The sequence below is a fragment of the Dipodomys ordii genome, unplaced genomic scaffold (genome assembly GCF_000151885.1).
Source record: "Dipodomys ordii isolate 6190 unplaced genomic scaffold, Dord_2.0 Scaffold9, whole genome shotgun sequence".
In the NCBI taxonomy this organism is placed as follows: domain Eukaryota; kingdom Metazoa; phylum Chordata; class Mammalia; order Rodentia; family Heteromyidae; genus Dipodomys; species Dipodomys ordii.
In genome coordinates, this window is record NW_012267225.1 from 7,862,635 (window position 1) to 7,877,802 (window position 15,168).

At 46.4% G+C, this 15,168-nt stretch overlaps 1 protein-coding gene across 1 annotated transcript in view; it reads right to left on the reverse strand.

Moving 5' to 3' along the window:
- Positions 1–15,168, reverse strand: part of Ryr2 (ryanodine receptor 2 (cardiac)) — a 294,371-nt gene that overhangs the window by 183,659 nt on the left and 95,544 nt on the right. The window contains exons 18-22 of the mRNA XM_013009227.1: positions 10,691–10,809; positions 10,075–10,208; positions 8,045–8,286; positions 3,804–3,996; positions 1,111–1,327 (exon numbers count right to left, since the gene is read on the reverse strand). Coding sequence (XP_012864681.1) covers positions 1,111–1,327; positions 3,804–3,996; positions 8,045–8,286; positions 10,075–10,208; positions 10,691–10,809 — 905 coding nt within the window. The remainder of the gene's footprint in view (positions 1–1,110; positions 1,328–3,803; positions 3,997–8,044; positions 8,287–10,074; positions 10,209–10,690; positions 10,810–15,168) is intronic.

Sequence of the window (15,168 nt, forward strand, 5' to 3'; positions counted from 1 at the left end):
AGGAGAAAGTTCAACAGAATGGCTTCACAAGGAAGGGTGGGGATGGTGCCATCTTGAGAAACCCTCCTGCCTGTCTATGCAAGTAGACAGGAAAGCACCACAATGGCTCCCATGCCTGGGAAGTATGTGTGTGTGAACGGCTGTGTCTCCCAGTGAAGCACGCATGCTCTCGGCATTCCCGCAGTCAGATGGCTGGCCTTCCCCAGCGTCCAGAGTGGGCATTTGATCTGGGGCACGCTGGCCCTGGGACCCAGTCTCTAGCCAAGACCAAGTCAGTGCAGCGTCCTCAACACAACAGCTCCATCTATATGGGAGACAGCATGAAAACCCCAGGCCTACGGTGCATAAAAATGCACACTTTAAAATCAGTGCACATTACATCAGTGTGTTGTTATCCCAACAACACTATTACACCTTAACGTCCCTTGGAAAATTGTGCAACTAAACTCTATTTGTTGCTGTTATTACTCACTTAAAAAAAGTCAGACTAAATATTAACTTTTTAAATAAAACTTTAAAGACATCCCAGAATAGTGTTTGCAAAACTTCACCTTGATTAACTTACTGAGTTGGAGCAACTCTTACGAGGAAATATTCCGGTGCCAGTGGTTCACACCTGTCATCCTAGCTACTCAGGACAATGAGATCTGAGGATCACAGTTCAAAGCCAGCCTAGGCAGGAAAGTCTGTGAGACTCTGATCTCCAATAAACTACACAGAAAAGGCTGGAAGTGGCCCTGTGGCTCAAGCGCTAGCCTTGAGCAAAAGAAGTTCAGGAACAGTGCCCATGCCTTGAGTTCAAGCCCCAGGATTAGCCAAAAAAAAAAAGAGAGAGAGAAAGAAGAAGGAAGGAAGGAAGGAAGGAAGGAAGGAAGGAAGGAAGGAAGGAAGGAAGGAAGGAAGGAAGGAAGGAAGGAGGGAGGGAGGGAGGGAGGGAGGGAGGGAGGGAGGGAGGGAGGATCAAGGAACATCATCACCTGTCACTTGCTTAAATCTGACATGTGAGTGACATTCCTGAGGCCCCGCCCCCAGCCTGCAGTTCCCCCTTGGAAGCCACTGAAGTCAGGAGAGCTACAGTGCAAGCCAGGGCTGTGGCAGCTGCTCCAGTACCTGACTGGTGTCCACAGGAACGGGGGTGAAGGCGGCCTGGGTGAGGGAGACGGTGGGGCCCAGCAGGTCTCGCGTGTACGTCCTTTCTTGCTTGTATTCTCTGCTGTGCTCCACTTTCAATTTTTCTTTTGGAAGAACAGCTTCATAACAAGGCGCATACCCGGGTGGAGGGAGGAATTTAAATTCTCCATGTCGCCCTCCTAGCAGAAAACGCACCCTGAAAAGGAAAACAACGCATTTCAGGGCCAAGTGCGTCTTTGGTGCAGGCCAAAGTTTCCTAGTTAACAAAACAGAAAATCATTGGTACAAAAAATCATGCTTTATCAGAAGCCAGGTTGTTTCCCTCAGTATAATAACATCACCAGCTTAGAATCACATAAAAGGTAAAACAGGAGGGTGTTGTACTGATCAGAAGAGAAAAGACATGAACCAGGCCAGTGAAGACCAAGTTAGAGCTAGGAGAAGCCCCTTAAAGCCCACACGCCATATCCATGTAAGCAAGCTCACAGAACTGCTCGCTCAACATCCCCAGACAAAGGAAGATATGACCTCAGCATCTGTATGCTTCAAAACCACAGGGCAGGTCTAGGTATAAAGAAGAAAAAAAACACCTATTTTCCAGTGTCCAAGTTCATGTGTCCTGAAAGCGGGCTTGTGCTGAGGAACTCAAGCGGCCTTCTTTATTTTTGCTCCTCATTTTCAACTACGATCAACTTCCAGAAATACCTGGAACATCACCCTCCTTTCAGCACCAATAATGTCGTTTGATTGCCACTGAATAAGACATACTTTTGAGAGTTTGTTTGGAGGTTCTAGCAGGGGAGCACAGCTACTCGTATACCCTTGACCGAAGACCGGTCCTCCTCTATCGGGGATGGTCGTCCTCTTTGACCGAGCACGCAGCTTCGGGAGGGACGCACATGGAGCGGTGAGGGAGGAAGGGGACACCGCCTAGCCAGCCAGATCAGCCGAATCAACCCTAGCGATCAATGGGGAGACAGATGTCGCAGCCAGATCGCCCTCACATCCTAAGACGTACTTTTGAAACAGTTAAGTGATCGTGATTTCTTGGGGGCAACCGGCTCACAAGAAAACAAATTCAATTCTTTTTCCTTTTCCTTATCAGCCCCTTTCCTAATTTGAAAGCTTCTAAACTGAAAGCTACAGATCTCCTCTCCCACCCCACCCCCCCAAAAAAAACAAGAAAAGAAAGGAAAGGTTGGAATAAATGAGAGTAGAAGGGAATAAAATTTTTTAAAAAGCAAAGAACAAAGAACAAAAAGGAGGGCTGGGAAGATGGCTCAGTGGTAGAGCGCTTGCCTTGCATGCATGAGGCCCTGGGTTCTATTCCTCAGCACCACATAAGCAAAAAGAAAAAAGCTGGAAGTGGTGCTGTGGCTCAAGTGGTAGAGCGCTAGCCTTGAGCTGAAGAGCTGAGGGACAGCGCCCAGGCCCAGAGTTCAGGCCCCACAACCGGACCCAAAAAAAAAAAAAAGAACAAAAAGGAGAAATAAAATTACTCAGAGACCTATAGAAAGAAGCACAATTTGCATAAATACACTAGAAAAGGTAATTTTTACATGATATTTCATGATCACTCAGCACTTAACTTTTGTAATGAGGGATCGTGTCAGGAGGAGATGTGACTTTTTTTTTTTTTTGCCAGTCCTGGGGCTTGAACTCAGGCCTGGGCGCTTCCCTGAGCTCCTCATGTCAAGCCTACCACTCTACCACTTGAACCACAGCCAATTCTGGCCTTTTCTGCTTATGTGGTATTGAGGAACCAAACCCAGGGCTTCAGGCATGCAAGGCAAGTGCTCTAAAATTAAGCCATACTCCCAGACCTTGTGACTTTTTTTTGTTTTGGTCGGTCATGGGGCTTGAACTTTGGGCCTGGGTGCTGTCCCTGCGTTCTTCAGCTCAAGGCAAGCACTCTACCACTTAAGCCACAGTGCCACTTCCTGTTTTCTGGTGGTTAATTGGAGATAAGAGTCTCACAGACTTTCTTGCCTGGGCTGGCTTTGAACCATGATCCTCAGATCTCTTGTGACTACTTTTTAACAAGCAAAATAAGGACACAGTCAGTAGGACTGAGGGAATCACATTAAGGCAGACACAAAAATACAACAGAGGGCAGGGTGGTTCCATACTGTGACTGACCATCACACATTCAATCATTTTCACTACCCCTGCCCCTGTGAGAAGAGGGAAGGCCAGAGGGGAAGCATGGAAAGAGAGAAAGCCACAGAGACCCAGCAGGTCAGTTGGGGGCAGGCAGAGAAATTCAAGGTGAGCCACAGGTAAACCTCATCCCCAGAAAGCACATCCATTTCTGCCCAGTGAGGTCATGAGGGCCGGAATGGGACAAAAAAGCCCACAGGCGCAAACAGGTGGTTTCTTCACAGTACTGTCCATGTCCCCTTATGGAACTTAAGACAATGTCCTGGACTATTTCAGGATACACACTCCCAGCTAGACCCTGGGATGGATAGGCAGGCCAGGCATGGGTACCCTCGGGAGAGGACCTCCCAGGTGAACCTTCCCTCTTCTTCCTGAGAAGAAGCAACACGGCCCCTGGGCAGATGCCACCTCCCAGGAGGGAGGAACAGAGGCGAGAGAAGCAATGTGAAGCCAGGCATGGTCCTCTGTGCAAATACGAGTAGAACCAGACCCTGGACCAGGGGCACACTCACTTGATGCCTGCAGAGAAGCTGACCACGGGAAAGAAGAGGCCGTCGATGTTGAAATTCTCAAACATCCCTTGAACAGGTTGTCCGTTGATGCGGAAAGAGATGCTGGGGGCGCTCAGATCCAAACAGCAGCTGATGACATCGTCAGTCCTCAGGAGGTGCTGGTTGGGGGAGCTGACTGTCCGGGCCACGCAACCTATCACCAGGGAGACACAGGGAGCTCACGTTGCAGCCACGACAAGAGTTGCCAGCTCCGAGCTGACAGCCCCGACCGACCAGAGCACACAACTGACCCAGTCAACCAAGTCTGGAATGAATGGAAACTAATGTTACTTGTGAGCTAAACTCATGATCAAAATAACGATGATGATGATCATGATCATGACGATGATCATGATGATGATCATGATGATGACAATAATAAGTGGCTTTGATTTGGGGAAGTGTGCTGCTTCTTTGGAAATGGACTTATACTAGGTAGACATTTCTGTGTGTAAGCGGATGATGTCTGATCATAGAAATTATTCTACCCATTATTATGAGGTTGTGAGCGGACAATTTCCAGGAAGAGATCTGACTTCCAATAGCTACCTTGCCAACGTGCACAACCACTGGCCAGTAGTTATCTTCTTTGAACCTTGATCTTTTTATGTTGATGGTTATGATAGTATTTGCTATACTGGGTATTACTTCAGAGTGCTCTATTTGTTAAGCAAGCACTCTACCACTTGAGCCACATCTCTAGCTCTTTGTGGTTTTGGCATTTATGCTCGCAATTGCTGGAACAGCAACCCTCCTATTTATGCTTCCTGTGTAGGATTACAGGCATAGACCACCATGCCTAGGTTTTTACTGGTTGAGATGGGGTCTCATGTACTTTTATCCAGGATTCCCTTGAACCATAATCTGCCAATCACGAACAACTGAGTAGCTGGGAGTACAGGGATGAACTTGAACTTCCATGCCTTGATTTCTAATAACTAGAGCACCAAATACTTTCTAGAATTAGTACCATGATTGAATCATGGTTTACAAGTAACACAGTCTTTGGCACAGTGAGCACTCCATGCCAGATCCTCTCTCCAATACTAAGTCCTCCCTGCTCTGTCCATTCAACATAAAAGTGAAGATAATGAGAGCAAAATCCTATGTCATTTGTTCTCACAGTGTACTGTTTGTTCTGAGACAATCATATGCCAATTTGCTTTTGTTTCATAATTGAATTTATTTTATGTGAGATCACAGTTGGCCTTGTAATAGAGCAGGATAGGACGAGACGCATGAAAATGATATTTGATTAGTGTCATTTCGTGCCCTGGCCAGCCAAGGATCTGAACCCATTCCTGACTCTATTCATTTGCCAATGAATGCCAACACCAGGGACATATGTCTGGGCTTCTCACAACAGCCTGGGAAGAAGGGAAGGGCAGGTGTCCCCCTGTCCCAAATACACACGTGGACAAGCCCAGACATACCCCTCAATTCAAACCAAGACAAAAACAGATCTCACAGTGTACACTTCACACCTCCACAGCACCTCTTTTTACACCTAGCATGCCAAGGGTTCTATAGGCAACTTATTTGAAACACCAGTGATAAATGCTATCTACTTGGGGGGGACAAAAAAAGGACATGTTTTAATTTTACTGATGTTCAAACTTGCAAGTAATACAGTGCTTTAAAAATATAGAGGTAGGGCTGGGAAGGTGGCTCAGTGGCAGAGGGCTTGCCTTGCATGCCTGAGGCCCTGGGTTCGATTCCTCAGTACCACATAAGCAAAAAGAAAAAAAAAGCCGGAAGTGGCGCTATGGCTCAAGTGGTAGAGCGCTAGCCTTGAGCTGAAGAGCTGAGGGACAGCGCCCAGGCCCAGAGTTCAGGCCCCATGACCGGACCAAAAAAAAATAAATAAATAAAAATATAGAGGTAGCTTGAGCTTGAAAAAAAGAGGTAGTAGCCGGGTGCTGGTGGCTCACGCCTATAATCCTAGCTACTCAGGAGGCTGAGATCTGAGGATCACGGTTCAAAGCCAGCCCAGGCAGGAAAGTCCATGAGACTCGTATCTCCAATAAACCACTAGAAAACCACCAGAAGTGGCACTGTGGCTCAAGTGGTAAAGTGCTCGCCTTGAGCTGAAGAGCTGAGGAACAGCGCCCAGGCCCAGACTTCAGGCCCCATTACTGACAAAAAAAAAAGAGGTAGCTTAAAAAACAACAACCATGTAGCATGTTGAAGAAGGTCTCTTTGTTTGTTCCAAGATGAATAGTTAATGAAAATGTTATTATTTTAGCTACTATATAGAAAATAAGGATTTACTGTCCCCAACACTTTGGTCAGGGATATGATTAATGCCAATCCTAACTACTGCTAACACTGTCCATAAAACGCTGCTTTGCAATGCCTAGAACAAACAGGAAGGACAGAGAAGGCCACTGGTGAGGTCACACACGGAGGTCATGGATGGACAGCGCTCCCAGTGTTGAAGCCAATGACAGCATCAGGACAGTGCATTTATGTAAAGCCATGGTGTGACTTCTCAGGGGTCATTTCGTGTTGTATCTGCTGGACAGGGACAGAAAGGAGATGTGTAGATCTTGGACAAGGCATCATCTGTCTGTCTTTCCTGTGCCCCTAGGATGTCCTTCCCCTTGCTTCTTCCACATTTAAAATCTGTAAAAGCATAGAGACTTTGCAAACATTTGTTTCCTTTTAAACATCAGGGAGGCCCAAATCACAAGTGTACACAGAGTTTAAATGTGAGAGAACAGATGAAGATTTATTTTGACAGCTATGATAGTATTTGCTATACTGGGTATGACTTCAGAGTGCTCTGTTTGTTAAGCAAGCATTCTGCCACTTGAGCCACATCTCTAGCTCTTTGTGTTTGGGGCATTCATGCTCACAATTGCTGGAACAGCAATCCTCCTATTTATGCTTCCCGTGCAGTAGGATTACAGACATAGACCACCATGCTTAGGTTTTTACTGGTGGAGATGGGGGTCTCAAGTACTTTGCTCAGGATTCTGAGCCAGGCCCTGATTCTAAGAACTATGTCCACTCTCTCCAGTGTCTAAATGTTCATGGATAAAACATCTGCTGTCTCCTAGAAATTGCTTACACTAGGAACTCTAAACCCTGTATCAACCATTAAGAAGAAACGAAATGGGGAGGCCAGGCCTGGTGGTTCAGGCATGTAGTTCTGGCCATCTGGGAGGCAGAGGTCATGAGATCATGGTTCAAGAACAGCCCGGGTATCGAAGTTCACAAGACACCATCTCAACCATGGCTGGAGAATGAGCCTGTGTAATGCGAGCTACTGGGGAAGCACAGTGGCTGGGCACAGTGGCACATGCCCGTCATCCTTGGTGACAAGCAGCAGCCGGGACCAGCCCCCACAGGGGGGCGGGGGTGGGGGAAGAGGGGCTGCCTAAAAGAATCACCAAGGCAAAAAAGGGCTGGACGTGTGGCTCAAGTATAGAGTTCCTGCCTAGCAAGTTGTGGCCTTAAGCTCAAGAGGAGAGAAGGAAGGGAGAGAAACCTACTATGTCTTCCAGTACCAAGATAGGCAGGGCCATCCCAAGACTAAATTCGAAATGTAGCTCTATATACTATCATAATAGCTAAACAGCTCCAACCAACGCAAGAGCCAAGCTTCTCAGTCATCCAATAACTTTATGAATCAGAGCAAAGAGTCCTATTTGTACTACCTCACGGTATTCATGTTTCGTACACCTTCGACCACAGAGCCCGAGAGGCAGAAGCTGGTGGCATGAATTATACATTTCCTTATTTTTCTAAGCAAAGTGCTATTTCACTATGAGTAGACTCTACCTGGAGCTTTGTAAGTTGCTGGTTCTAGCCTTTCCCTTCTCTTGCAGAAGGCTGGAGTAGCTGACTTCTCCCTGTTACATCCAGGGTTTGTGTTTGTACTTTGCTTGCAGTAGAAGCTAGATCTTTGCACATGCCAATTAGAGCAAGTTGGACATACACACCCATACACACACACACACTTTTTTTGCAAGCTCACCATGCATTGGAATGTCACTTCTTACATACATTGCTCGGGAAAGCAATCTACCCCCTTGGAGACATGCAATGGTGCGGACACCTCTTCCTTCTGCCCTACTGAAACGCTGCTTTTGATTTCTGGATAACAAACAATCCCCAAAGAAGCCGTGCCAATAACTTTCAGAGACGCCCCACCATGTCCCTCCCGAAACACGAGAGCAAACAGAGACCGCGCCTACCTGCCCAGAGCTGAAGGCCATCGAACCCGTAGGAGAAGAGGTCGTCGCCGACTCCATTGCCGCCCCACTCCTCGCCCCCTCCGGGGTAGGGGGAGTAGCCTTCGGTGGAAGCCCAGCCCACCCGCAGGTGGGTGGCCTCGGCCGTCACGAAGGGTTCCGTGTGGTCCACCATGAGCTCATAGTACCATTTCTTATACTGAGCGGATCCTTCGCTGACGCCCAGGAAGATATTGGGCCTCATGCTTTCAAGGAGACAGGAAGAGCGTGTGAGGAAAGGCCAAACCAAAACACCTGCCACTGAACGTGAGTCCCAAACCCACATTCCTTTATTTTTTTTTAATTTTTTTTGCCAGTCCTGGTGCTTGAACTCAGGGCCTGGGCACTGTCCCTGAGTCTCTCTATGCTCAAGGCTAGCCCTTGAGCCACAGCGCCACTTCTGGCCTTTTCTGTGTATGTGGTACCAGGGAATCGAACCCAGGGCTTCATGCATGCTAGGCAAGCACTCTACCACTAAGCCACATTCCCAGCCCAAACCCACATTGCTTTAAGTGCTATAGAACCATTGTGACAATCGCTCAGGTGGGACACAGTATCAACTTCAACAATGGCTTCTTGCTTTGGGGTGAACTTGGAAATGCCATGCAAGAATCTAATGTGATTTTTTTTCTTAGCCACTCTTCAATTAATGATACTTTCTGTCTTTAATCAAATGAAAGCACAAAATGAGACACTTTTTTTTGGGGGGGGTGCCAGTCATGGAGCTTGAACTAAGGACCTGGGCACTATCTCTGACCTTCTATTCTAGAGCTCTAACACTTTGAGCCACAGCTCCACTTCCGGTGGTTAGTTGGAGATAAGAGTCTCACAGACGTTCCTGCCTGGGCTGACTTCAAACTGTGATCCTCAGATCTCAGCCTCCTGAGTAGCTGGGATTACAGGCATGAGCTGCCAGCACCCAGTTTATCAGAGAGCTTTGTGTCACATGGGGGGTGAGCTGAAGCAGGCCATATTGCCTGTGGTAGAACCCAGGCAGCTAGTGAGGGATGTTACTGTCTATATTTTGTGGTGAGCAGAAGAATTTTTAGCAAGTTGCATTTCATTCATCTTCAGGAGGGATTGATACCCTGTGGGAATCCCAGGCTTAAAGGAGAAGGCAGGGGACATCACTCATTAACTGCAGGTCTGCTACTGAGCCAGGAACAAAGTGGAAAGTCAATCACGTTTAAAAACATACTGTGGACAGATACACCTAACTGCTCATTTTTGTTTAAGACAGGTGTGAAACCCCTGGCTTACTAGCTCTCCTCAATGAATGTTAAATGCCCTAAAGGTAATAAAATGACTGGAGATATCATTCTATGAGCTATTTGTGTAACCTATTATATTTTGGACACTTAAGTGTGTGTGTGTGTGTGTGTGTGTGTGCGCGCGCGCGCGCGTGCGTGCGCCAGTCCTGGGGCTTGGACTCAGGGCCTGAGCACTGTCCCTGAGCTTCTTTAGCTCAAGGCTAAAGCATTCTATCACTTGAGTCACAGCTCCACTTCTGGCTTTTTCTGTAATTGAAGCCAGCCTGGGCTGGCTTCAAACCACAATCCTCAGATCTCAGCCTCCAGAGTAGCTAGGATTATAGGTGTGAGACACCAGCACCTGGCTTAGAAACTGAATTTGTAAACCATACGTAGTGCAGATCTTGAAAGATGCTGAAGGACACCATCTTCAGCTATTTCTAAGAAGGCAAAAAACCTAATTACCTACAGCTAGGAATGTCAGTCTGTTAGTATAGAAGCTGCAACTTCTCCATTCACACAGGAACCAAAATTCTCACACCCATTTGTGATAAAGCGATAGCTTGCTTGGTTCGTCTATTGTTATTATGAACCTATCAGCTTAATTCTTTAAAAAGTACATCTATTATTTCCTAGGGAAATAGAATTCTATAAAACCACTGACCAGCTGCTCTCCTAGTGGCAGAGCTAAACTGAGAGCACATTAGCTGTTCCCTAGCTCTGGTCCGGCACCGATGTGGCTACCTGCTGACATGATTCACCAGACGGGTCTGCAACAACAGGTCTCTTCCTGGCAGGAGATTGTCACAGATGAGGTGCTGGTTCGATCGCACAGCGACCCCATGGCACACACAGAGCGAGCACAGGACATCCAGGACCTGGAATGAGAAGCCACCTTTCAGATCCTGGCACCCACAGGCCTTCCCACAGAGCCAACGCATCCCCTCCGGCCAGCGAACAGGAGTCCCTGCTATCCTTCACCCAGATCAGCACCGAGAGCAGACCTGCCCCACAAGGGGGCTGCAGACCCCACACAGGACTTTTCCAACATAACGAAGATGAGACACACCCGTGAAAAACTCAACGCGTCTTTGATAAGTTTTCTTCTTTTAAAGACAGATTTTTGGTGGAGATTTTAACTGCTACATAGAAACATTAACAAACTGTAAGCACAGGTACAGTGTGTGTGTGTGTGTGTGTGTGTGCGTGCGTGTGTGTGCGTGCGTGTGTGTGTGTGTGTGTGTGCTGAGCATTAATTGATGCCAATCTTTTCTTCTAGCTCTTTCAAGTATACAGCGCGTGGCTGTTACACTTTAAGTGACTCGAGGACGCGCTCGTGGAAATAAAATGGTCTACTCACTTTGTGGTTTCTTCCGTGCTTATCTAAAAGTGAGATGATGGATTTGATGTGTCCTTCTTTAATTATATTTAGTGCTTCAGGGCTTTCCACGAGCACACAATGTAGCACTTCAAGAATGCCTGCGGGTAAAACAAAGAGAGGGAGAGAGATGGCTGACCAGTCTTCTTTCTTCACTCAGCAAACTGTGTGCACTCTGTCCAACATATCTGATTATCTTGTACTCAACCTCTGATGAGGAGTGATGGGGTAGGGGTGGGGGTGAGGAGGCTTGCGAGACAAGGCCAATGTCCAAACATGATGAAGTCCCAGAGGAGGTAGGCAAAGGGAAATACCAAGATACCCTTTGGCTGAGGAGGTGGTAACCTAGTCTGGCTAGAAGCAGCATCTAGACATGGCTTTGAGAAGGGCATTCACTTCCATGCTTTCTGGGAGTCCAGGAGGGAGGCGTGAGTACAGTCTTGTGAGGTGCACTTTCCCAGTGTGCCAGGGCACGGGAGCTGAGGGCCGCTTATGAAGCTTCTTGGCATAAAAGCATTTTTTAAAAAAAACTTAATAATGCATCTCAATCCAGGGAGATCATTCTCTTCTGCCTCAGATGTACTGTCACTGTAGAAAATGGACCTTTTATTTGCCAAACACAAGACATGTATAAAATGCAAAATAAAATACAGCCATCACAAAAAGATATAATAATATACCTTTCCTTGTCTTGGCATTTAAAAAAAGGAAAGAAAATACATCTCATTAGCACAGTGTTTCACGTGAATGTAAAAAGCCAAAGGAATGTGCCTGCCCTTTCTGCACAGCAAGCCTCCTCCCTGCCAGCTCTACGCACCATCAGCCCCGTTAGCCACAAGTCCTAACATGGGGATAGACGTGGTCTCTCTCTGCAATCAAACCAAACTGGGGAGACCCTTCTAGAGTCCCGGCATGCAGAGCTTGCTTTCCTGGACGGGACAGAGTTCATTTCATGAAGGGACAATTCGGACGTCATTCTTCATCGCTGTCACCAATTACACCAGACCCAAGTCCCAGTCCGCTACCCATGTGATGCCTGTGAATTTAATTTCTCCACTTACAACATTAGCTGTTGAAATGGGAACACACATATTCAGTTTCAAAAGTAACCCCCCAAAATCTTGAAATTCAGTTTGGTGTTGTTCAAATCCAGCAGCTTGTTTTCAACAAGCCTACGACAAATAAAACTCAATGCGAGCCAACAATAACAATATAAAAAGGCAACAAGTAAGTTACAGAACTTCTATCAAGGTGAAATAAAATAATCTCACTCACTGTGAGCTAACATAAAGAGAAAATGCAATCAGGGAAAGGGGTGGGTCTACACTTCACGTCTATCAAGGTGAGATAAAGTTCTCTCATTGTGAACTAACACAAAGAATAAAGGGAATAGCGGAAGCGGTGGGTGGGTCAGGTGGTGTTTAAGTCTTGAGTTTGATTAGAAATCTATGAATGGACTTACTCCTGCCTTCCCAAAGGAGGTCCCTAGGGGGCGCCTTTGTCCCTTGCATCCAGAATGGATGAGTTTTCTAGAAGAAAGAGGATCCTCAGCACACACCAGACCTACTGTGGCCCTCACCTTGCACTTTACACCACATGGAAGGGTGAGCACTGAATTGCTGTTGGCCACAACCCACTTGGCTTATGTTATTTTATTACAACATCTCAAACAGACCCAAATATTCACTTTCCACAGAAAAAGTTAACCAGACCCTGCTGTGAATTTACCATTAAGAATAGAAGATCAACAAATAAAAGGCCCAGAGCAATGGACTGTCCTGACAAAACAAACAAACAAATAAAAACACCCTCGAAGATCCAGAGCAAGTACAAAACCAAATACATCAGAAAAGTTGCAGGACTAGATTCTGGAAATGAACGGCATATATCACAAAATGTGCAGTGGGCATATGAGAAGGATTTCCTGTTTTTCTCATATTTAGCATAGTCTGACAGAAGGCTTCCAGAATTTAGTGCTTCCTATTAAAGTTTTTTAAATTAATTCTTCCTGGTCAGATCCAACAAAAGATCACTTACTTCATTTTTTTGTGTGTGTATGTGTCCGGTCATGGGGCCTGAACTCTGGGCCTGGGCGCTGGCCCTCAGCTCTTCAGCTCAAGGCTAGCACTCTACCACTTGAGCCACAGCGCCACTTCCGGCTTTTTCTTTTTTGCTTATGTGGTGTTGAGGAATCGAACCCAGAGCCTCGAGCGTGCAAGGTAAGTGCTCTACCACTGAGCCACCTTCCCAGCCCCCTTACTTCATTTTTTTTAAAAACTGTTTTTACTTCTCTCTCGGAGCCTGACAATATGCCAGAGAAATTTATTTTTGACCGTCACATTCAGTTGCAAATTTGCTGTTTGAGGTTAAGAAAAAAATAATCCTATGGAAAATACTGAAAGACTCATTGTTTAATTTTCAAAATAAACAAAGAATAGCTGTATTAAATTGTGTGTGCACTTAAATTATACTGTGATTTGCCTTGAACTCAAGTAAGAAATGGGAAATTAAATGATACTTACTAGGGATTATAATGTAATACTTGAACTAAAGGTGATTTGAGTAAACCCAGAACTGACAAAAGCGAATACAGTTTTCTGAGACTCAGAGAAAATTAAAGTATAAAAGCTGGGAAGATTTTTATAAGAGTATTACTGAAATGGAAGAATTAAAAATATTCTAATAATTGCCAAAAAAGACACAAAAACAGTAAAATAAAACAATTACCTTCCACAAGTCATCATAAATAACTTTGGGGAAAATTTTAATATTATGGAGTTATATTATAGTGTAAATTACAGGAGCAGATACAAAATTGGATATAGATTATGACTGTAGTCATGTAAGCTATGCTATTTCTTAAGTATATGTCTCATAAAAGCCTTGAAGTTGATATATAAAAATCACAGTTATTGTTGAATAAAGTATACTTCTTGTTGACTATTTCATAAAATCTACTAAATGAGCATGTATAACTTTCATACTAAACATATCTAATATCCAAAGGTACTCAATTCAGACAGGCTTGTCAAGAAGCCTGCTTTCCTGACAGCAGATGAGCATATATAGCATACATATATATGCCTGGCTTTTCTCTACAGAGTACATAATTCTCACTAGTCTTGATCCAAGCCACAGGAAGGCGAGGGGGGAAGGCTCCATCCACTGTGGGCCCCTCAGAAAGGCAACACTGGGACCAGTCAGAGAAACCCCACAGCGAGAGGCTCCCAGGCAGGATCACCACACGCGGCCTCTGGAATTAAGTCATTGCAGCCACAGGTGCGGCCACCCTGTGGCACACTTGGGAGCCTAAATTCTTTGCAGTTTCTGGGGCTGGGCCTTCTAAGCACCCCTAGAGCTCCCTGAAGGATGCACAAGTAAGAAAATGCGCTGAGAACACTTGTGAGCAAAGTGCCATGCTGAGGGCCAAGGCTAGGAGGGAAAAGCTGGGAAATGACTAAGAAAGCGGGGACCACAGGCCAGAGGTCTCCAGAACAATCAGAGGAGAATATTCCTGAACACAGCCAGCGGAGTTCTGCCTAGTCAGCCTGGGTGTGGACATGAGAAGAGGCTGCTTCTTCCTGTGTTCTCTCACGCGGGGTGGTCCTGCACGCAGATGGGGGCCAGAGGCTCTCAACAAGTCGCCTAACCACACTGGGCTCCACTGTCCACCTCTGTAATGCAGTCTCTGTGGGCCTGGAGGTTGCTGGGCAGAGAACATGGCAGGCCGGGCACAAAGGAGGGGGTCAGGATCACAGTCATACTGTGCCAGCACCTGCTGGGACATTATGGTTGCAAAAATAATAACGATAATAATACCAGCAACAAAGGGATATGAAGGTGAGGTGGAGGGAAAAGCGTCCCACCAGGAAGAGCATCCCAGCAGCCAGAGGTTCTGCAATGAGCAGTGGACAGGGAGGCAGGCCCATGGGAAGCTAGGGATATTCAAGATAAGTCAGCACAACAAAATGCAATACACGTGCCAGGCGCTGGTGGCTCACGCCTGTCATCCTAGCTACTCAGGAGGTTGAGATCTGAGGATCACAGTTCACAGCCAGCCCAGGCAAGAAAGTCTGTGAGACTCCTATCTCCAACAAACCACTCAGAAAACTGGAAGTGGTGCTGTAGCTCAAGTGGTAGAGCACTAGCCTTGAGCTGAAAGAGCTCAGGGTCAGCGCCCAGGCCCAGAGTCCAAGCCCCACGACTGATCAAAAAAAAAAAAAAAATTCAGTATGTTCATTAACGTAGAAGACCTTGGGGAGAGAAGCACAAAGCAAGAAGGGCAGGGAGGTAGAACTGCAAGGGACCAGACACCAGAGACCACAGGAGAGCAGAGTCTCAAACATGGTGGCAGCCTGGCCACATAGACGGAGGGTTTGGTCAGTGTGAAAGAATGCCGTGAAACACCCCAGGAGGAAAGGGGCGCCTCCTCCTGGGTACCAGCATTATTAGAGGGGGAA